The 22,670-nt window shown below is 34.3% G+C and overlaps 1 protein-coding gene and 1 long non-coding RNA gene across 2 annotated transcripts in view; one reads left to right on the top strand and one right to left on the bottom strand.

Annotated features, from left to right (window-relative positions):
- LOC128256002 (insulin-like receptor) overlaps positions 1-22,670 on the bottom strand; it is a 74,034-nt gene that overhangs the window by 8,775 nt on the left and 42,589 nt on the right. Inside the window, exons 3-10 of the mRNA XM_052986432.1 lie at positions 18,266-18,318; positions 7,064-8,269; positions 3,429-4,007; positions 3,184-3,353; positions 2,835-3,117; positions 2,349-2,711; positions 1,847-2,271; positions 78-192 (exon numbers count right to left, since the gene is read on the bottom strand). Coding sequence (XP_052842392.1) covers positions 78-192; positions 1,847-2,271; positions 2,349-2,711; positions 2,835-3,117; positions 3,184-3,353; positions 3,429-4,007; positions 7,064-8,039 — 2,911 coding nt within the window. The 5' untranslated portion in view covers positions 8,040-8,269; positions 18,266-18,318. The remainder of the gene's footprint in view (positions 1-77; positions 193-1,846; positions 2,272-2,348; positions 2,712-2,834; positions 3,118-3,183; positions 3,354-3,428; positions 4,008-7,063; positions 8,270-18,265; positions 18,319-22,670) is intronic.
- Positions 309-22,670, top strand: part of LOC128251729 (uncharacterized) — a 41,841-nt gene continuing 19,479 nt past the window's right edge. The window contains exons 1-2 of the long non-coding RNA XR_008267239.1: positions 309-1,122; positions 1,182-1,301. This is a non-coding gene — a long non-coding RNA (uncharacterized LOC128251729). The remainder of the gene's footprint in view (positions 1,123-1,181; positions 1,302-22,670) is intronic.

Here is a 22,670-nt window from a genome sequence, read left to right as displayed (position 1 = left end):
TAACATTTTTTTTTATAACTTCAGACTTCATGTTTCGGGTAAACTAGGTGGTAGTTCTTAAAATTGTTTAAGCTTACGTTCAGTACAGTAATTCCGGTTAATGTTTCGGGATGGTCGGCTAATCAGTTTTGCTTTGATGAAGAAGCGTGTCAGTTCACCGTTAGGATTATTGCGGTAGCTCCAAGTAACGTTCTGTATATGAAAGAAAATTAAGTTCATTAATTGTAAATAACAATAAAAACCCAGGCGTTCATACATTTGGCAAATGTAGAGAACACAACTGTACAACTGAAAAAGATGACGAAGACAACTTAACGTAAACAAAACCAAACAGGTACAAACTCGCCGAGGAGAAATAATGGACAATCCGCGCCCAGACCCCTCTTTGGCAAATCAACTGAACATGTCGAAGGCTACGATCTTGCCACAAGCTGCATCAACGCAGAACGTTCCAAAGAAGGAACTTCTGCTTCACAAGGGTCACGTGAAAACAGCAACAATTTAAAGCTAAGCGGGTGCAACTTGATTTTGACAAGATTGTAGAAGATGACAACATCAGCGACGACTTCGATATCGGCTCTTTGTAACCAAAGAGAATAAGCATGACAGACTCATCACATATTGTGGTACGATTATAAATTTCATACAAAAACTATTTTGCTTTAATGATATCGATTAAATTCGAAACAATTTGCTATTCTAGAAATTACTTGAAAAAATAGGTGTCTTCGCAAAGCTACTTTGTCAAACATTTTCAAAAAATTAAATCTGTCGATTTAAAGATTATTGTATTCCACGAAAGGTTAGGTCAAACCATTAAGGCAGCAACATTTATTTTATTCTGTCACAATAAAGTTCAAGACACCAAACTAATAGTCTCAAGTCCAGACCAAATCTAAGTACTACTGTAAAGTTTAAGGAGTTGGAAATATACATCCCAAAATAAGCTGTGTATATTTGGTCAAGTTAGAAATCACATTTTGAAAGACTGAAACGTAAAGCAGCCAACTGAAAATTCAATTTACATTTTTTGTTGCATAAGGGCAAAATCCTAGCCTAGACATCAAAATTCCTTACACTAACTGGAACATTTATTTTGGTTGTAACAACGTGTTACTAAAAGTTATGCCCGTCACACTAATAAGACTTGCTTGACTATTCATCGACTATTTCATTAATAGATGATCAACTAGTGACTGACCTACGACTAGAAGGACCAACTAGTCTTTTAAAAATGAACTGGACTAATTACGAGCTGTATGATCAAGCGGACTCCAACGAAGCAAGTGTGGATATCAAAAGTAAAGTTAAAGTGTACATAAACAAACCAGTCGTTGACAATCCGCGACCAGGCACGTTAAGCTACCTCAAAAGCAACAAAAATGTAAATTCGGCAATTCCGACACTACCTCAATTCCGCACATTTTTAACGAATGTATCGCACTCAACCTTTACAGTTTCGAAAATCTAAAAAAAATAATACAATTTTTAAAAACAACTAACTTAATCTAATTTAAAATTTATTAAATTATAATTAAGCAACCTGGCCAAAAGTCTAAGCAGATATGGCCGAAACCCACACTCAGAGTCCAACATATCATGTCGCAGAGCGAAGTGACAGACGAATTAAGTGTTTTGAAATAAACTTGAAAATTTGAACCTATATTCCAAATCATAAATCTCTAGCTTTTGTAGTTTTATAACTTTGTTGCTACCCATACGCAGAGCTCGAGATATTGTTACTTATCAACATACATTTTTCCTATTAGTGCATAGGGAATATAATAATCTTCGGCATATTGAAGCCTTCTTCCTTTCTTGTTAAACTTTAAAAAGCCATACTCACAATTTTTGAGTCGGAGGCTGCAGTGGCCACAACGTCCGTCACCTTCGACGGCTGGCCAGGGTTTGTTTTGAAGTGCTCAACCTCACTCTCAGCGTTGGTCGACTCTGAGGATATGGCCATTGTGCGAACGTAGTAGGCGTACCATGTATAAGGTTTTAGGTCACCCAACAATAATTCACCGCTTTTTTCGGGAGAGCTGACCTTCCAGCGATCGTCACATGGATCGTCACTGCTCTTGGAGGCGGTCTTATTCGGATCGATCATATGGTAGAAAACGAAACCGATAAAGGCCCGAGGGTCCTTGAAAATTACCGTCGCATTAGAAGGCTTTTGAGGATCACCTATCTCCACCTTCGACGTGACCTGTAACCTGGCGTATCCAGACGAAACAGATTGCGCCGTGACGTTTAGAATGCCAGTCCCACCTGTGAATATAATCATACCGATTAGTTTTTGGCAAATGATGAAGTGTATTGTTCTAATAGAGATCGAGATAACTCACAAGATCCACGGTTTCCGTTTGAGTCTGTTGCAACGTCGCGCTTGTCGAAGAACTCGGGCTTGGAAGCCAGCATGGGCAACAGCTTGTTGATCGTGGATACACAAAGTTTTGGATTGAAATGAAAAAAGACACCGCCATTCCTAATAAAAACCGTTTGGTTGGGGTTCCAGAGCTCTTCCAGGTCGCGGTTTTCCAGCACATACAATGCGAAATTTTCTTGGTCCGTCAGCGACTCGCCGCTAATCTCAGTCAAGGACTGAAAGAATTTTAAAGATTTCAAGCCGTAGGTTAGGTGAACCATTAGGGAGCTTTCAATTCTATGGACGGCAGAGAGGCTATTTGTCAATTCTTGCATGACGTGAGCTGGGAAAGAAAATAGGGTATACATATAAATTAAATTGGTAGTTTTTTTTAAACCAATATATTTTTTTTTTGTTATAGAGCTAAGTCTAAGAACATTTATAAGTAGTTAAATAAACCACTTACCACCGCTTTCACGCTTGATACTGATAGTAACGGCATCTTTTCCGGTTAATATGGTACAGCCGTGGAACTTTCGCGCCCGCTCTAAACTGTCGATTACACCGGAAGGACACCTCATCTCGCACTTGCCACCAGGACAGGGTACGCAAGTATAATTTGCGATATGGTAACCAGTTGGACAGCGATGGGTGCATTTCCCTTCGTAGGGGACCACGGGCATCTCTTCTTCAGCTTCAATCTTTGACAGCGTCTTGCACTCCTCCGCCGTAATGCAACGGCTGTCGTACTGCGAAAAAAAATAAAAAATATATTATATTTATTCACACTGCGGCATATAAAGAATAGGCCTTACTCGATAAAAGTTTTTCGGACAGGTCTCCACACAGATGTTGTTGAAGGATACATTTCGACAGCTGATGCACCTTTCGATCCCATTTCTATCTCTGATGCAGCCACCCAAACAGTCCTTGTGGCAGCATGTGTGCTCATCAATGCAGTTGTTTCGGCACTCGGCGGGACAAACTTATGAACCAAAAACGGTAAATATTAGCAAAATGAAATTTTCTGGCCAAATTGTTGTTCTTTTGGTCAACTCACTTGTCTGGCAGCTTTTGCTATCCCAGCAGAAACGCGTTTGATTAGACGAATACTCCCGACAGCTGGCGTGAAGCTCTCCGCCGTTTGAATTTTGATCCTCTCCAATTCTCACCTCCCCCGGGCACTTGGTGTCCTTGCAATCCTGCGGCTTGGCGTTCTCCAATAGCACAACTTGCAACTGTGTGTCGTTCTCCGACATAATGTGCTGCCAGTCGATAGTCTTATCAAAACACAGTTTTTGATTCTTCTCAATTCGTACACCACCGTTTGTTATTGATCGCAGCCTGGTAAGCCCCAAATCCGTAAGGTCCATATTGGAGTAGACGATAAAGGCGTAACCGTCAAACAGTTTGAGGCCTCTAATGACGCTTAGATTGGGGAAAATCTTCGACAGAGAGTGCAGCCCGGAAACGCGGTAGATCATAACAAATTCAGTCACCTCGGTTAGTCTTGGAAACGATTTGTTCAGCGGGCTGGCGTCGTTTATTAAGTCGATCAGAAGAAAGCCCTCAATGACCGTACAGTTCTCCAATTGGTCGAAGTTAGAGGCCACGTTCTTAATATCCATCGATTTGCAAGCTGTAAGGTTGAAAGGAAAACTATTAGTTTCTGACGGCAGATTACACATGGTATTTGGTCAGTCTCAACTTAAAAAAAAATAACAACAAATAACTACACAGGGGTGACCCAACTCAATTCATGGCCTTATGACATTACATTGTTGGGCTCATCATACGTCTGTCCGTCCGTCTGTCAGTCTGTCCGTCCGTCTAGTCTCTCAGTTTTAATGCTTATCTGCGTGAAAATTTTCCAAAAAGTTGGCTTTTTATTGCAGGTAGTACATTTGTCGGAACGAGCCGGATCGGCCGACTATAGCATATAGCTCCCATAGGAACAATCGGAAAAATAAATAAAAAAAAATTATAACTTTGCTGTTTTTAATTTTTTTTTTTACTTCTTCGACATAAAATAATGGTTAAATATTTCAGAATTACGCTTTAAATTTCATCAAAATCTGACTACTATATCATATAGATCCCATAGAAACAATAAAAATATTAAAAAACATGTTTTTTTTTTAAATACAAATTTTCTGTTTTGTAATTTTTTTATAAATTCCTTTAGAGTTTTCAATAATTTGACAGTTCAGAATAACGCTTTTTATTCTATTAAAATCGGAAAAATATATCGTATAGCTGTTATTAGAACTATCGAATAAGTGAGCTGCACATCATCATAGCTTCAATGCTTTTAAACATTACGCAAGTAAATCATAATTTTAATGTTTTTAAGAATATTTAATTTTTGAAAAGGCTGCATGGATATATGAACTTCGGCTTGCCGAAGTTTGCTTCCGTTCTTGTTTTTCAATGATTTTCTCATACTTTTCGATTTTACGTTAGTGCGAGCCAGTAAAGTTTTGTAAAGTTTTGCTCATTTATTGGAGTTTTGGACAGAACGAATTGCAGAGGTTAATTTAATGTGTTTTAAAAACATTTTGCAACTAAAATAGGGTAATATAATATTTTATACAACGGTAAATTGCTCAGTGCAAGCCCGAAACATTTTCAAAAGCAGAATAAATATTAAAACTCTGTTGGGTTCGAAGAAAATAGAACAAGGTATAAAAAAATATTGCAAACCTTTTAGAATTCAAATCTGGCAGATAAACATATTTCAACAATAAAATTTTCATTCAACGTTTAAAAGCAAGGTTGACCGTGTACTTTTTACTAACTTTTGACCGAAAGCGAGCAACTCGAAAAAGTTGATTCGCTCAGAGACAGATTGTGTGCTTTTTGTCAATATTCATACTGCGTTGGGTAAATCGGTTAAATTCGCGAGCTCTGCTTTATAAGCTTCAATGGATCAGATTATTCATAACCAAAATAATTGAACATTAAGAAACTCAAGTAATTGAAATAAGTGTCATAGTAAATCTTAAACGAAACCGTTAGATCACTTCGTTACTTAAAAGAACCAATCAGCGGACACTCCATTGATGTCAGTCCGATTCGGATTATCAAAGTTAGTGCCAGTACCATTGCCTTTTAGTTCGAGTTAGAAACCGATCTTTAAGGGGAAAAATATGTTGGGGACCTTATTTTACATATAATTTAGGCAGCTAATTGTTTTAAAACAATTAACAGGATTTTTCCTTAGCCAAGGAATGCCTTATAATGGCATTACTCGAAGAAAAACTATTCAAAAAATAAGAAAACTCGTTAGTACATTTATCTTACTGTTTTATGGAGGTTTCGAAATTGTGGCCTCAAAAAAAATTATGTAGGAAAAGAAGTTAACACATTTTACATTCGTAGATATTTTTTTATAAAGAAATCGATTTTTAAACTTCTTTTTATAGATATGTGTCTTTAGAACACACGAAATTTTAACTCAAAATCTGACAAATAACGAGCAAAACTTTGTACCCGTACTTTGAGTGATTCAAGACAGACGATTTCAGCACTAGTCACGAAGTTTTTCACAATTATTTTCTATGGAATAATGCTTAAGGAAGAAATATCAACAAGAAAGAAAGCAAACTTCGGCAAGCCGAAGTTCAAATGCCCTTCTAGCTATTACAAAAACTAAATATTCTTGAAAACGATAAAATTATGATTTACTTGTGTATATTTGCAAAAACAGTGAAGCTATGATGATTTGAAGCTTAGTTATTCAATAGTTCCTATGGCAGCTATAGGATATCGTTTTCCGATTTTAATAAAACTAAAAGCGTAATTCTGAACTGTTAAATTATTAATAAGTCATAAAGAATTAAAAAAAAAAATTACAAAATAGAAGTTACATTAAAAAACAGACAAATTTTATATATTTTTATTGTTTCCATGGGAGCTATAGGATATAGTCGTCCGATTTTGATAAAATTTAAACCGTAAATCTGAAATATTTAACCATTACTATATGTCGAAGATCTAAAAAAAAAATTTAAAAAAACAGCAAAGTTATAATTTTTTTTTTCCGATGTTTCCTATGGGAGCTATATGATATAGTCGTCTGATCCGGCTCGTTCCGACTTATATACTACCAGCAATAGAAAGACAACTTCTGGGAAAGTTTCATGAAGATAGCTTCAAAGCTGGGAGACTAGTTTGCGTAGAAACAGACCGACAGACGGACGGGCAGACGGACAAACGGACAGACAGATGGACATGGCTAGATCGACTCCCCTAATGATGCTGATCAAGAACATATATACTTTATAGGGTCGGATATGTCTTTTTCACTGCGTTGCAAACTTTTGACTAAAATTATAATACCCTCTGCAAGGGCATGTAAAAAAACATTTTTTGAAACTTTAATTATTATTGGCAAGTTACTTGATTTTTTTTCAAAATTTTAATGCAGAACGATTATGATGAATTTACGTCCGGTAAGTTGGGTAAGAAAAAAAATGTAGCCCCCATATTCACAGATGGAAAAAGTGGCTTTAAGTTGAGTTTGGAGTCATCTTAATGTTTTTCGATTTCTACTCGCGGGTTCGCTAAGTGTAAAAGGAAGTTATGAGTAATTGCGTTAAGTCCAATAATTATGGGAAACTCACATGAGCATCATTTTTCTATAAAGCCAATAAAAAATGTATCTATTCGAATATATGTTAAGTATGTACATACGTGTTACATTATGAGCCAATTGAATTGTTCCGTTTGATTGGCTCCTAGGCGGTCGTGACTGCGTTGATACCGATAGTGCATTCAGATTGTTGGTAATATCGTTGTGTGGCAGATGCTGCGCTTGCTGTTGCAACACAACTGACGCTGTGGCATGAATGGTTAAGAGATTGAGGGCTAACATCCAAATTAGACATCTAATCCAATAATGGTTATGGCGCAAACCGTGAAACCACTCTTGCTTATCTGGCTGTTGTTTTTGTTTTTGTTGTTGTGTGCCACTATTGTGTTTTAGTTGTTGTTGGTTGTAATTGTTAGGGCTTAAACTCAGTCTTGTTGTTGCTGCTGCCAATGCTTGTAACAGCAATAGGAATTTTGTATAATTTAAATTTGTTTGATGATGTTGCTGCCGCCGGCGTCGTTTGTTGAAAATGCCACAATTTAACATAAGCAGCAACAGCGATTGCATCGTTCGCAATATATTGTGACAATTGCTAAAAATATTGAATTTTTCGCACCGCCGTCGATTGTTTTTCATGCAGTCATCGTCGTTTTCATTGCTGCTTCGGTTTCCACTGCATTTTACGCCCATTTTCTTTCCAGTTGATTCCACTTTTGTTGTGAACCAGCTTTTAAAACCAGTCGAAATTGTTTCTACCCAAACGAATTTTTTTTCGAGAACGATGCAGTCGGGCGCGTCAAAATAAATATTTACGTTTTCAATGCCATTCGTACTGATGCTGCTACTTTTAGCTTCAACACTGCTTGCAGACATATCCACGGCTTCCACTGATTGCCGGCAGCAGCATGTATCCAGCAACATTTCTTGTCGACACAAAATACAAATGTTGCCAATCGCATTTGTTGTTTTTGCTGCGCCTATTGTTGATAATACCTCATCAGCTGTTGTTGCTGCCATTCCGCTCTCTAACTTGATTTTTTCGCGCTTTAACTTGTTTTTGGTCGCTTGTCGTTGCATATTGCACTTATCCGGTGTTTTTATTCGTTCCTTTTTTTTTTTAATTGCAGTTTCTTATGAGTTTTTCATTTGGGTCTCTATCGCAACCCCTGCTAAGTAATCATCTTTCTTCAAGCTCTCGTACGCTGCCCGTGTCACTGATACAGCGAAATAAGCAATGGTTTGTTCTGGCTTTGACTTTGTCGACGTCAGTTGGAATGATATTTTTCTCGTTATATTCCGATTTCGCACTGTAACGAGACAGCACAATGATTAACACTTATTAGTTAAATAAATAAACAAATAATTTATACAAAAACTAATTACTAAAAGATATCATATTGTCATATTTTCGATTATTGCAATTCTAAAATAATAAACTATTACTATAAATCAAAGTATATTCAAGTCAGTTAAAAAACAAGAAAGGAAGTAAACTTCGGCAAACCGAAGTTCATATACTCTTGCAGGTATTGCAAAAATTAAATATTCCTGAAAACATAATTGTATGATTTACTTGCGTTTATGTTTAAAAACATAGATGCTATGATGATTTGAAGCTCAATTATTCGATAGTTCCTATGGCAGCTGTACGATTTTAATAAAATTAAAAAAGTAATTCTAAACTGTCATATTATAAACAAGTCAAAAAAAATTACAAAATAAAAAGTTACATTAAAAAAAAAGAATTATTTTTATGTTGTTCCCATGGGAGTTTTATGTTATAATCGTCCGATTTTGATGAAATTTAAAACGTAGTTCTTAAATATTTAACCATTAGTATTAGTATATTAAAAAACAGTAAATAATTTGTTATCATTAATTATTCCAATTTTTCCTATAGTCGTCCGATCCGGCTCGTTCCGACTTATATACTACCTGCAAAGACAACTTTTGGGAAAATTTCATGCAGATAGCTTTAAAACTGAGAGAAAGCGTAGAAACGGACGGACAGACGGACATGGCTAGATCGACTCTCCTACTGATGCTGATCAAGAATATATAGACTTTCTGACTTAAATTATAATGCCCTCCGCAAGCTATAAACAGCGAGGTTATAATTTTATTCAATTCATATTGTTCCAATGCATTGGAAAGACGATAATGGAAAGGCTGTAATTTCGGGAAGTCAAACGCAAAATTACTTTTTATTTTTTTTTTTTAATTCTTTGCCTTTGACAGAAACTAAAGAAAGTAAAAGAGAATTCCGGTTGTCTCCCTTTAAGAACGATCATAAAAAAAATCAAACTATTGATTAAAAAAACGAAAAGTTGCCTTGCGCAACTTTGAAATTCAATATACTTTGCAATTATATAACTAAATATCACTCCTTTCCATAAATGAATGGAAACGTGTTTACAATTTTTGGTTATCTCTTGGTAAACAAGAAAAATGTAGAACTGTTATCCGGAATTCGAGATAAAAACAAGACAGTACGCTATAGTCGAATTTTTCCGATTATAAGATACCCGTTACTCAGCAGGCAACTTTAAACTAAATATTCCCATGCACAACAATCGGGGTCTAGGTGGCGCAGCAAAAGCGTGCATTACAAAGTTATTGACTTTAAAACATTTTTGTAAAGGAATAAGTTATGTAGAAATTAGTCCAAAAGAAATTAAGTCGATAGGACCGCTCAAATAATACATCGGAAAATAAACATAGCTTTGTTGTTTTTAAACATATACGCATACAAATCGAAATATAGTCGATTTACTTTATACACTTTTTTTTGTAATAGGGTATGTAAACTTTTGCTTCCCGGAGTTTTCTTCATTTCTTGTTTGCTTTTTAATTTAGGCAACTCCTTTTATGAACAACTTAAAGAATAACAAAACAAATTTAAGATTTTTACTTATATATATAAAATTATTACTCATTCGTCATGTTGGTTTTATGGTAAACATGTAGGCGTGACCCAATCAATGGACGATTTTGGTTATATGCCGAAGGTAATGTATACGTAAACGGAGGAAAATAACGACAATAACAAAAAAGCATCTTTATACAAATATATACCGATTTGTAGACCTATCCCTATAAAGCAGTGAAGCAATGATGTGAAGTTTTTATGATGTATCGTTATTAAAACTAAAACCGTAATTCTCTAAAAATGTTCCATTTATATACATCGAAAAATATTAAAGCAAACTTCGGCAAGTTTATATACCTTGCAACTATTGCAAAAATTAAATATTCTTGAAAACATAAAAATTATGTTTTCTAGCATTGAACCTATGATGATTTCCTATGGCAGCTATATGATGTCGTTTTCCGATTTTAATCAAATTAAAAGCGTAATTCTAAACTGTAAAATTACAAAATATACAAAGTAAAAAAGTAAAAAAAAAAATGTTTCCATGGGAGCTTTATGTTATATTCGTCTGGTTTTGATGAAATTTAAACCGTAATTCTAAAATATTAAACCATTACTATATGTCGAAGAACGAAAAAAAAAATAAAAACACCAGACCTATAATTATACCCTTGCAGAGGGTATTATAATTTCAGTCAGAAGTTTGCAACGCAGTGAAGGAGACATCTCCGACCCTATAAAGTATATATATCCTTGATCAGCATCACTAAAAGAGTCGATCTTAGCCATGTTCGTCTGTCCGTCCGTCTGTCCAACGTTCTACGCAAACTAGTCTCTCAGTTTTAAAGCTATCTGCATGAAACTTTCCCAAAAGTTGTCTTTCTATTGCAGGTAGTATATAAGTCGGAACGAGCCGGATCGGACGACTATAGCATATAGCTCCCATAGGAACAATCGGAAAAATAAATAAAAAAAAATTATAACTTTTCTGTTTATTAATTTTTTTTTTAGTTCTTCGAGATATAGTAATGGTTTAATATTTCAGAGCTACGGTTTTAATTTCATCAAAATCGGACGACTATAGCATATAGCTCCCATAGGAACAATCGGAAAAATAAATGAAAAAAAATTATAACTTTTCTGTTTTTTAATTTTTTTTTAGTTCTTCGACATATAGTAATGGATGAATATTTCAGAATTACGGTTTAAATTTCATCAAAATCGGACGACTATATCATATAGCTCCCATAGAAATAATAAAATTATATAAAATAACTACCTAATAATGAGCTGCAAATCATCATTGCTTCAATGTTTTTAGACATATACGCAAGTAAATCATAATTTCAATGTTTTCAAAAATATTTAATTCTTGTAATAGCTGCAAGGGTATATGAACTTCGGCTTGCCGAAGTTTGCTTCCTTTTTTGTTTTTTTTTTTCATTTATTTTTCGAATTGTTACTATGGGAGCTATATGCTATAATCGTCCGATTCGGCTCGTTCCGACTTATGTACTAACTGCAATAGAAAGACACTTTTTGGGAAAGTTTCATGCAGATAGCTTTAAAACTGAGAGACTAGTTTGCGTAGAAACGGACGGACAGACGGACAGACGGACATGCCTAGATCGACTCTTTTAGTGATGCTGATCAAGAAAATATATATTTTATAGGATCGGAAATGTCTCCTTCACTGCGTAGCAAACTTCTGACTGAAATTATAATACCCTCTGCAAAGGGTATAGGAACAGCAAAGTTATAATTTTATTGCAATTCTTTTTCCGATTGCTCCTATGAGGGCTATATGCTTTAGTCGACCGATCCGGGTCGTTCCGCCTTTTGTCCTCCTGCAATAGAAAGTCAACTTTTGGGAAAGTTTCATGCAGATAGCTTTTAAGCTGAGAGACTAGTCTGCGTAGAAACGGACGGACAGACGGCTAGATCGACTCTCCTAGTGATGCTGATCAAGAATATATACTTTGTGTTGTCAAAAATGTGCCCTTCACTGCGTTGCCAACTTTTGACTGAAATTATAATATCCGCAGTAAGCGTAGAACACAAGCATTCAAATGTACCAACAAAAATAATAATCATAACAATAACAGGAACATAAGTGTAGGCATTGACGCAATTTCCGGCAGAAGAGACCGAAAAGAATGGAGTGAATGACCAAAAAACTGGAGACAGAGACCGAAGCCAAAAGCCAACAACATTCCAATCCGAAACAAAGTTGCCAGACAAGTTAAGAAGCAACGACAGCAAAGCGAATGAATAAGAAGGAAAACAACAGCCTTTAATAAACGATGACGAAAAATAAGATGCTGAAGAAAGATTCCAGATCAATGGTAACACATTGACAAACAATATTATTATTACATTATGATAATCGGAGATAAGGCCACACTTACTGGGAGATATGACTAAACGTAAACCTGCTGAGACCGATCGATATTCCAACATCGCATCCACTTTATTCAATTACCTGCCTACGCACATATTTTGTTGTTTAGTTTATCGATGCTTTATTTAAGCCTTTATCTAAATGGTTAACTAAATATTTAACAGATAGTTGGTGCTGTGAATATATGCGAAACGGAGGGATGAACAATTTACCTGACTAAGAGGTTAGTATTATAAAATTTAAAAGAGGAGTTAAAGCAACTAACAAAAATATTTTGCGAACTAATGTCATTTCACAGCAATCGTTTAAACGACTATAGCATAACCATTAACTAAATATATTGAGAACAATTTTCTCAAATATGTATACAAATTTTCGCAAATGTATAACAGGTTTTCTTAAGAACATAATATCTGAAAATTCCCCCGTTTCTACACAAATTAGCCTTTTATAGTCAAGGAATGGATCCGAAATGATATGAAACCATATGATATAACACTTTTAAAGGAGAGATATAAGAAAAATTAATCAAAAACAAACAAATTGATCTAATTTTACCCGTTCGTTCCTATAGGACATAGTCGTTCGATCGACAATGTTTATTTACATGATTAGTGTACAATCAACATATACAAAAACAAGAAAGGAAGCAAACTTCGGCAAGCCAAAATTTATATACCCTTACAGCTATTGGAAAAATTAAAGTACATTTCGAATTATACAAGTACGCATTAAAATCCATTGAAGCTATGATTATTTTCACTTCAATTGTTCGATCGTCTTTTTGGCAGCTATATGATATCCTTTTCCGATTTAATTAACTCTAAACAGTTCCTATATCCAAAAGAATTACAAAAAAATGTAATGTTAGAGAAGTTAACGTTTTTTTTTAATATTCCGATTGTTCCCATGGGAGCTATATGATATGATCGTCAGATTTGGACCAAATTTAAACCGTAATTTCAAAATACTACCCCATCAGTAAATATTAAAGTATTTTAACAAAAAAAAATAAAAAACAGTGGAGTTATATTGTTCCTATGGGAGGTATATGATGTAGTCCTCCGGTCCGGCTCGTTCCATGCAATTGGAATCCAACTTTTGGGGAAGTTTCATGCAGAAGGCTTTAAATATGAGAGACAAGTTTGCGTAGAAACGGACGAACGGACGGACGGATGGACGGACAGACGGGCGGGCATGGCTAGATCAACTCTCCTAGTGAGGCTGATCAAAAATAAATATACTATATATGTCTCCCTCACTGCATTGCAATCTACTGACTGAAGTTGGAATACCGTCAGCAGGGGTATAAAAATAATCAACGTACTATTTTACGGCTAGAGTTGCAATTGACTTGCTTGGCTTGATATCGATTGTTGCTGGTAGAGTGCATTACAATTGCAGCCCAAGCCGGGAAACCATCCTCAAAACTCACAAAAAGCCAAACAAGAGACTGGTAAATAAGTCTTGTGGTTTGTTAGTTTGCACGTACAATCAAAAGCTTGTAAAAAAAAAATTAAAAAACAAAAAAGGCGAAAAAAAATAAAATTCAATTTTCATTAACACAGTAAATGTTAGAAAGCCGCAATACCAAGAATGAAAAAACGCAACAAATAAAAGGCGATCCGTTTCGACAAGCGAACTACAGCAATAATGACAATAACGACCGATTCGAGGCAAAAGAAACCACTACAAAAGACACCTGCTAAAATGTTAAAATAATAATGAAAGACCAGTGCGCCCTACAAGAAATAAGCTCCGATACGTGAGCATACAAAGTAAACGGCTTTTATATTCCGAGGCATTTCATAAACCAAACACATGATAGCAGGCGGAAATAACACGATTATGACGTTTTCTTCATGGCGATAACATACTTTAATCTACTTTAAATTGTTGGTAATGTCTACATAGATAGTTTAATTATTTGTAAACCATTAAATGGATTACTGAAACTAAATATTAAATTGGAAAAATACTAAAAATATATTACCGGCGAAATTTTGAGAATTGGCTTTGTAAAAGTTTCATCTTAGACTTCATATTATAGAATCAAACGTTTTACTGCTAGTAAAGTGAGTCTTTTGTGACCGAAATTAACGGTTAGCCAAAACATATATACATATACACATACTATTTTATTCGCGTTTATAATATTTCCCTTTATATGTACCTACTCGAGACATAATATATATTTAATTATATTAATTTATTGCACATGACAGCCGTTAAAATATTTGAATAATTTAATCAAAATAGATTTTTATATCTATAACGAAATCTGTGACTCTGTGTCTGAAACTTACACCCTCTTCAAGGCTATACAAAATATATAGATAAAACGAACTAATACAGTCCGAGTTATTTTAAATGTATTAGTGATTAAATAAATACACATAAATTGTTTTAATTAATTTCTCATAAATTTCCAAAATATTGGATGTAATTTCTCATATAAATCCAAAACACAGGCATACAAAAAAAGTTGCCTTATAAAATGGCTATAAAAAACGAGTGAATATTTTTCAAATATTTTTCGTTTATTGAATAGCCTCAACCTTGCGGGTTATTTGTAGAAGGCCACTTCAATTATATGGTTGCCCCTTTTTTAATGTCAACGACCATGCATTAGGTCGCCAATCATAGCTGGATGTTTGGCATAGCCTAATCCTTGACAGCATACCACGAAAAATAGTCCAACTGTGTTAAATCGCAGCTAAGAGGAGGCTAAGTGGTTTGTAAATTGCAAGAGCCGAGAATTCTGGATTTTTATACCCTTGCAGAGGGCATTATAATTTCAGTCAGAAGTTTGCAACGCAGTGAATGAGACATCGTCGACCCTATAAAGTATATATATTCTTGATCAGCATCACTAGGAGAGTCGATCTTGCCATGTCCGTCTGTCCGTCCGTCTGTACGTCCTTTTCTACGCAAACTAGTCTCTCAGTTTTAAAGCTATCTGCATGAAACTTTTTCAAAAGTTGTCTTTCTATTGCAGGTAGTATATAATTCGGAACGAGCCGGATCAGACGACTATAGCATATAGCTCCCATAGGAACAATCGAAAAAATAAATGAAAAAAATTATCCCTTCTGCTTTTTAATTTTTTTTTAGTTCTTCGAGATATAGTAATGGTTAAATATTTAAGAATTACGGTTTAAATTTCATCAAAATCGGACGACTATTGCATATAGCTCCCATAGGAACAATCATAAAAATAAATAAATAAAAATTATAACTTTGCTGTTTCTTAATTTTTTTTTTAGTTCTTCGAGATATAGTAATGGTTAATTATTTCAGAATTACGGTTTAAATTTCATCAAAATCGGACGACTATAGCATCTAGCTCTCATAGGAACAATCGTATAGCTGCCATAGGAACTATCAAATAATTAAGCTGCAAATCATCATAGCTTCAATGTTTTTAAACATACACGCATATATATATCCCACAGAAATAATAAAAATATATAAAACAACTATATAATAATTGAGCTGCAAATCATTATAGCTTCAATGTTTTTAAACATATACGCAAGTAAATCATAATTTTAATGTTTTAAAAAATATTTAATTTTTGCAATAGCTGCAAGGGTATATGAACTTCGGCTTGCCGAAGTTTGCTTTCTTTCTTGTTTTAACTTTTTCCGAAATGCCGAAGGAGTATAATCAAAAGTGCCGTGATGTGTGGCTAAAAAACATAAAATCCAAACCAGAATTTCGCCGAACCTGACCATGATCGGAACGAATCTTGTTCACAAAAACAATAAATATCCAGAAAAAATTTTACCAAGTAATGAAAATCATTTTATAACAAAACAATTTTATATTAAAAAAAATTAGTTTGCTTTTTATACCCTTGCAGAGGGTATTATAATTTCAGTCAGAAGTTTGCAACGCAGTGAAGGAAACACCTCCGATCCTATATAGTATATATATTCTTGATCAGCATCACTAGAATAGTCGATCTAGCCAAACTAGTCTCTCAGTCTAAAAGCTATCTACAAGAAACTTTTCCAAAAGTTGTCTTTCTATTGCAGGTAGTATATAAGTTGGAACGAGCCGGATCGGACGACTATAGCATATAGCTCCCATAGGAACAATCGGAAAAATAAATAAAAAAAACAAGAAAGAATGCAAACTTCGGCAAGCCGAAGTTCGTATACCCTTTTTGAAAACATTAATATTATAATTTGCTTGCGTATATGTTTAAAAAAATTGAAGCTATGATGATTTGCAGCTCAATTATTGGATAGTTATTTTATATATATATAAAATATATATATGATATAGTCGTCCGATTTTGATGAAATTTAAACCGTAATTCTGAAATATTTAACCATTACTATATGTCAAAGAACTAAAAAAAATATAAAAAAAAAAACAATTTTTTTAAATGTAACTTTTCTGTTTTGTAATTTTTTTTAAATTCTTTTTGACTTATTAATAATTTGACAGTTCAGAATTACGCTTTTAATTTTATTAAAATCGGAAACGATATCATATAGTTGCCATAGGAACCATGTATAATCATAAAAGCTTCAATGTTTTTAAACATATACGCAAGTAAATCATAATTTTATTGTTTTCAAGAATATTTAGTTTTGCAATGTCGCAAGGGTATATGAACTTTGGAGCTCAAGTTTGCTTCCTTTCTTGTTTTTTTTTTGTTTTTTCTCAAAGATCTACCAGCTTTTTTGTTCCTTTTATCCAGTCAAAACAGCTTTATTTTCTGATCGAAAGTTTGCAGCCCTTGGTACCATTGACGGTTACGGCGGCTCCTGATTGCTTTCGTAAAAAAAACGGATTAATGAGTATCTTCTTGTGGCTCCTCCAAGTCGACGTGCGGGTTTTCGGAGCCCCAAATACTGCAATGATTCTGCTTATTGACACAAATTTGAAACGAATTTGTCCACAAACTGCCTGGAGGAAGTATTATTTTTCTCGAATTTTGTGCGCATTTTTTTGCAGTTTGGGTTGAAGACCACTTTGAAAGTAAGCTTAACCATTTCGTAAACCAAAAATCTTTTACTTAATATGTGACACAAGGGCAATGTCATTCCAGCTTTCAAAGATGAAAAAATAGGTAATTCAAAACCCAACCGCTAGATGGGCCACCCTGTATATAATAAACGACAATCAGCTGCTATCTAAATCGCAGAAAAGACTTTGATTACCCCGCCACGAATCTCGTGACTTTCACTGTCAGAAAGGATCCAGACTTTAGTCATCAATCACATGGGCAAACCGATAAAATACGGCAGCCTTGTGACAATCCAATAAGCCGTCACGTTCCAATCAAAATACATTGTTTATTGCACATTTTCCAGGCTGGCCTAGTCGTTTGTTTTTATCGAAATAGTTCGCACTAGAGCCCTGCATGATTTTACTATAATGGAAAAAACAGTCGTTTATACAGTGTCTCGAAGCTTATTTCGTGCAAGAACAAAATGAAATTACAAATCGTCATTGCTGCTAAACTAGAAACCATATCAGCAACTTTTAGACGCAGTAATTCAAAAAATTCTAAATATTTTTATATGACAAAAAAAAAGTTTCTTATTCTAAAAAACAAAACAATTTTTTATAGAAAACTAAAAAAACAAGGCAGTTTTGGCGTCGAAGCTTATTTCGTGCAATCACTTAAATATATTATAACCTTTTTAACATTTTTATAATTTCAGTCAGAAGTTTGCAACGCAGTGAAGGAGACATTTCCGATCCTATAAAGTATATATACTCCTGATCAGCATCGCTAGCAGAGTCGATCTAGCTATGTCCGTCTGTCCTTCCGTCTGTCCGTCCCTTTCTACGCAGAGCTAGCTTTTACGCAAAGCTATCTGCATGAAACTTCGGCAAGTTGAAGTTCATATACTGTATATAAAAAGTTCGCACACGTCATGTCAAAAACTTAAATTAGATTTCGAAAAAAAGCATATCAGGCAATGTTGACCCCTCTCAAGGATAGCTTTAAACTTTTATTTATTTAAATTAATCTTTAATAGTTAAATATTAATTACATATACATACCTTGTACGCTGGACAATTAGTATTAAGAAGTTTTTTCTTTTCTCATAGAAAACCTGAAATAAATAAGATAAATATTTGTCAGATTAAGACCATAACGAGAAAGGAAGCAAACTTCGGCAAGCCGAAGTTTATATACCCTTGCAGCTATTACAATAATTATATTTTCCTTAAAACGACCACATGTAAGTTAAGAACAACGACTTTAAATTTTCCGATGATTTTTTCGATCGTTCCTATGGCGGCTATATGATTTGTTGGTCAACTTATATAAAATTAAAATCATAAGTCTATAAAAGTACACCATTATTACATCTCGGAGTATATTTGCTAAAATAATTTATTTTCATGTAATTTTTCTTTGGGAGCTATATGGCATAGTCACCCGATCCGGCCCGTTTCGTCTTATATACTTTCTGCAAGGAATAAAATATTTTTGAAAAAATGTCATTCATCTAGCTTGACAATTGAGAGACTAGTTTGTGTAGAAATGGTTGGACAGACATCCGGACATACGAACATATGGGCATACGGACGGACAGATGGAAATGTCTGGATCGACTCTCCTATTGAAGCTGTTCATTAATACAAAAATATTTAAATGTGTTGTTCACTTAAAAAACAAAATTCCTTGATTTTAGGAAAAATTGCCTTAATTTTAAACATAATTGTCTTTAATTTTTGTATGAAAACATAACTAAAACGACTCTTAAGGCAATTATTGCCTATTAGGTAAGGTTCATCTGTGTTTGTATCTGCATCTATACAAGTCAGAGGATATTATAATTTCAGTCAGAAGTTTGCAACGCAGTGAAGGAGACATCTCCGACCCTATATAGTATATATATTCTTGATCAGCATCACTAGGCGAGTCGATCTAGCCATGTCCGTCTGTCCGTCTGTCCGCCCGTCTGTCCGTCCGTTTCTACGCAAACTAGATTCTCAGTTTTAAAGCTATCTACATGAAACTTTCCCAAAAGTTGTCTTTCTATTGCAGCTAGTATATAAGTCGGAACGAGCCGGATCGGACGACTATGTCATAAAGGAACAATCGGAAAAATAAATAAAAAAATGTTAATTTAATTTTCTTTTTTCGTTCTTCGACATATAGTAATGGGTAATTGTTTCAGAATTACGGTTTAAATTTCATCAAAATCGGACGACTATATCATACATTTTTTAATGTAACTTTTCTATTGTGTAATTTTTTTTAAAAATTCTTATTGAGTTATTAACAATTTGACAGTTTATTTATTTATTTATTTATTCGCCAATGGATAAATCTCTACCTGGATATCAGCTAACCTATCTTTAAAACTTAATATTCCCTAAGCAATTGCCTAAGCACATCCTTCTTGGATCACCAAACCAATCGAATACTTAGTGGCAAAGAGTTAAAAAGTCATAAAGCTTTTTAGATTGGCTCATTCCGCGCATAGTTAGTCCTCGCAGAACTTTCAAAAAATGGGATGACGGTACGGAGACTCCTGGCTGGGACGTTGCATATAATTGAGTTTAATATAAAGGGACTATCAATATTACCAATTATGACATCGTTAATAAAGAGCAGTAGGCAACATTGGCTAGAGTAAGCTGGCAAAGGTTCCGAAAAAGTGCTGAAGTGCAAATTTGAGGTATTTTTTCTGCAGCCTCTCAATTTTATTAATATGAACAACACCTGAAGGGTTCCAAATAAAGGAAGCATACTCCACTCATGAACGCACAAATGCTGAGAACACTGTCAGTCGTGAGTATGGTCCTTAAAAAGTATAGTGTTTCTTTTGACAAATCCGAACATTGCATATGCCTTCGGCAGAATATGGTTTATATGATTAATAAACAAAAATTTACTGTCGAAGAGGACCCCAAGACCAAGAGAACTGCCTTGAGGAAGACCAGAGGTTGCTTCATAGAAATTAGAAAGTTTAGAATTACGCTTTTAATTTTATTCGGAAAACAATATCATATAGCTGCCATAAGAACTATCGAAAAATTAAGCTGCAAATCATCATAGCTTCAATACGCAAGTAAATCATAATTTTAATGTTTTCAAGAATTTTTAGTTTTTGCAATATATGCAAAGTGTAATTGCGGGAATCTCAGCTTTTTTAGAAAATATTTTGAAAATCGAACGGCATTATAATGGTATTACCCTTGTCCCGTGGGAAAATGTCGATAACACAGCCAACATCTGGATTGAAGTTCTACGATAACAGGTACACTGGTGGAAACTGCCGATTTCAAGAAATGCTGACCCTTCCCTGGTCAAACGCCGAGGTCGAGCGATTATTTAGCCAAGAAAATTTGGTAATATCGAAACTTCGCAATAGTTTAAGCGTTGAAACATTTCACGCTATTTTAAGTATAAATTCGAAATTAACTTACTTAACTTTTTAGGTATGGATTGCGACGAAGCAATAAATGCTGTTTTGATTACCAGCTGCCAAGCAGTTGCTTAGCCACTCTAGTCCAACGGGAATATTATCCGTAGTAAGAAGGGTAAAAAATAAGTTTTTTTCTTTATCTCCCTGAAATGCCGTTTTTTTAGCTGCTTTTTTTTTAATCCAATTTTTTTTTATAAAAAAAAAAAAAAAAACGGCATTTCAGGGAGATAAAATTACAAATGTTTGTTTCGGCCTCTGCCGCCACGCTGCTGCTGCTCTGCCGGCAAGAATCTTGCCTATGCTCAAAGAGTAGGAGCCGTGCCGACGTCAGGTCTGCACAATTATGTGTACTTCCAGGATCAAAAACAAAAAAAATTAGAAAAACTATCATTAAAATTTTTTTTAAAGAAATAACGCATTTTTAAGCATTACTTTTGTTATAAAAAAAAACAAGCTTTGAGGACTTGTCGTTTTCAAGAACGCGACATTAAATGGAAGTCATTTTGACTTCATCTTAAAAAATGAAAAAGTCAGCGAAATGTGGCTAGTAATTTGGAAACCAAAACCATAGTAAAATAATGTAGTTTTCAATTTTAAGACTTTATTTTGAAATATTAAAATTTTCTGATTTATTTTTCAAGATTTATCAAAATTTGTAACGCGACTTCTCGAACGCGAACAAATTTCCCATAGTTTAAGACATATATTTTTTCATCAAAATTGATTTTAAAAAACTAAGGTATTTATTTTACACTTATAAATGTATTAATATTATCATTATTGAGTAACGTATGTTTAACAAAAAAAAAAAAAATAGGATTAGCGGGCCTTGTTGCCATTCTTACTGCAGCTTTTTTAAGGTACTACTGACGCTTGTCGGGATCGGCAAAAATTTTTTGTAAATAAAGTCGGAATGATCATTGTTATAATTTTTACTCATCTGCGTAAAAAGTAAACTATAATAAAACAAAACAATTTTTTTTCAAAATTTTATTAACTTACTATGGAGAACGCGACAAACTTTTAAACAGATTTAAAGCTTTTTGGAAGGCAGTACTTTTTTTCATTTTTTATTTAAATTAAAATGAACTTGGTTTTGTTGTTGTTGTTGTTTTGTTAGTCAGAGTTTTGCTGCCTCAGGGCTGATTAAATTTTGGCCCGCTGGTGTCTCTCAGCTGATGGTATTAGTGATATACTAGTTTAACGCATACAATCGAACTGACATTGGTGGCCACAAGTACAAATTTCCAAATTTTGTATGCCGCTTTTTAGCCAGTGCTAGAAACTTCTGGTGTCAGTGTTGTAAACTTTTCACAAGTAGTGTTGAGAACCAGAGTTGCCAAAGTCGATGGAAAAGATAACAACGAAACACGTAATGCACAAATATTACATTACAAAAGCGTTACTAAGAACAAAAACACTTAAAATTAAAAAGAAAACAAAAAGCGTGCTAAAAAAGTCTTTAAAAATACTTGTTTTTTTCGTACTATGACAACCATTGCAGCTTTCCCTTAAATTCGTTTGGAAACTAGAACAGGGGCAGCGGAATTGCTAAAAAGCCGAAGTCTAGAATCAAACCGTTTCTGAGGTGCAACCGCATGATAATTTTTTAAAAGCCAAACATGTTTTTATTAACCAATTTTATTATGCAGTAATAAGGAAAAATTATAATTTACAAGTTAACCTATCGCCAAGTATTTTAAAATAATTATGTTCTGTGCTGACGGATCTGAATCCGCCAGTCAAATGTCTTTCTTCCTTCTCTGGGTTGCAAACTTCTGACTGAAAATATAATAACCTCTGCAAGTTCACAGCAGCAAGGTTAAAAAAGTTGTTTAGCTATTATGTTCCGCTTAAATTATTCTCACATTTACTCTATTCCCCCGCCATTTCTACAAACATAGATACAAATTCATACGAGCGAACGGCAAGTACAACGACAAAGACAACAACCGCTGGAACGAGGAGAACAACAAATGCGAAGAATTACGAGGCACAAATGAACCTAATCAAGAGTAAAACGC

This window comes from Drosophila gunungcola, chromosome 3R, assembly GCF_025200985.1.
Source record: "Drosophila gunungcola strain Sukarami chromosome 3R, Dgunungcola_SK_2, whole genome shotgun sequence".
NCBI lineage: Eukaryota > Metazoa > Arthropoda > Insecta > Diptera > Drosophilidae > Drosophila > Drosophila gunungcola.
This window is presented reverse-complemented; position numbering and strand designations above follow the sequence as displayed.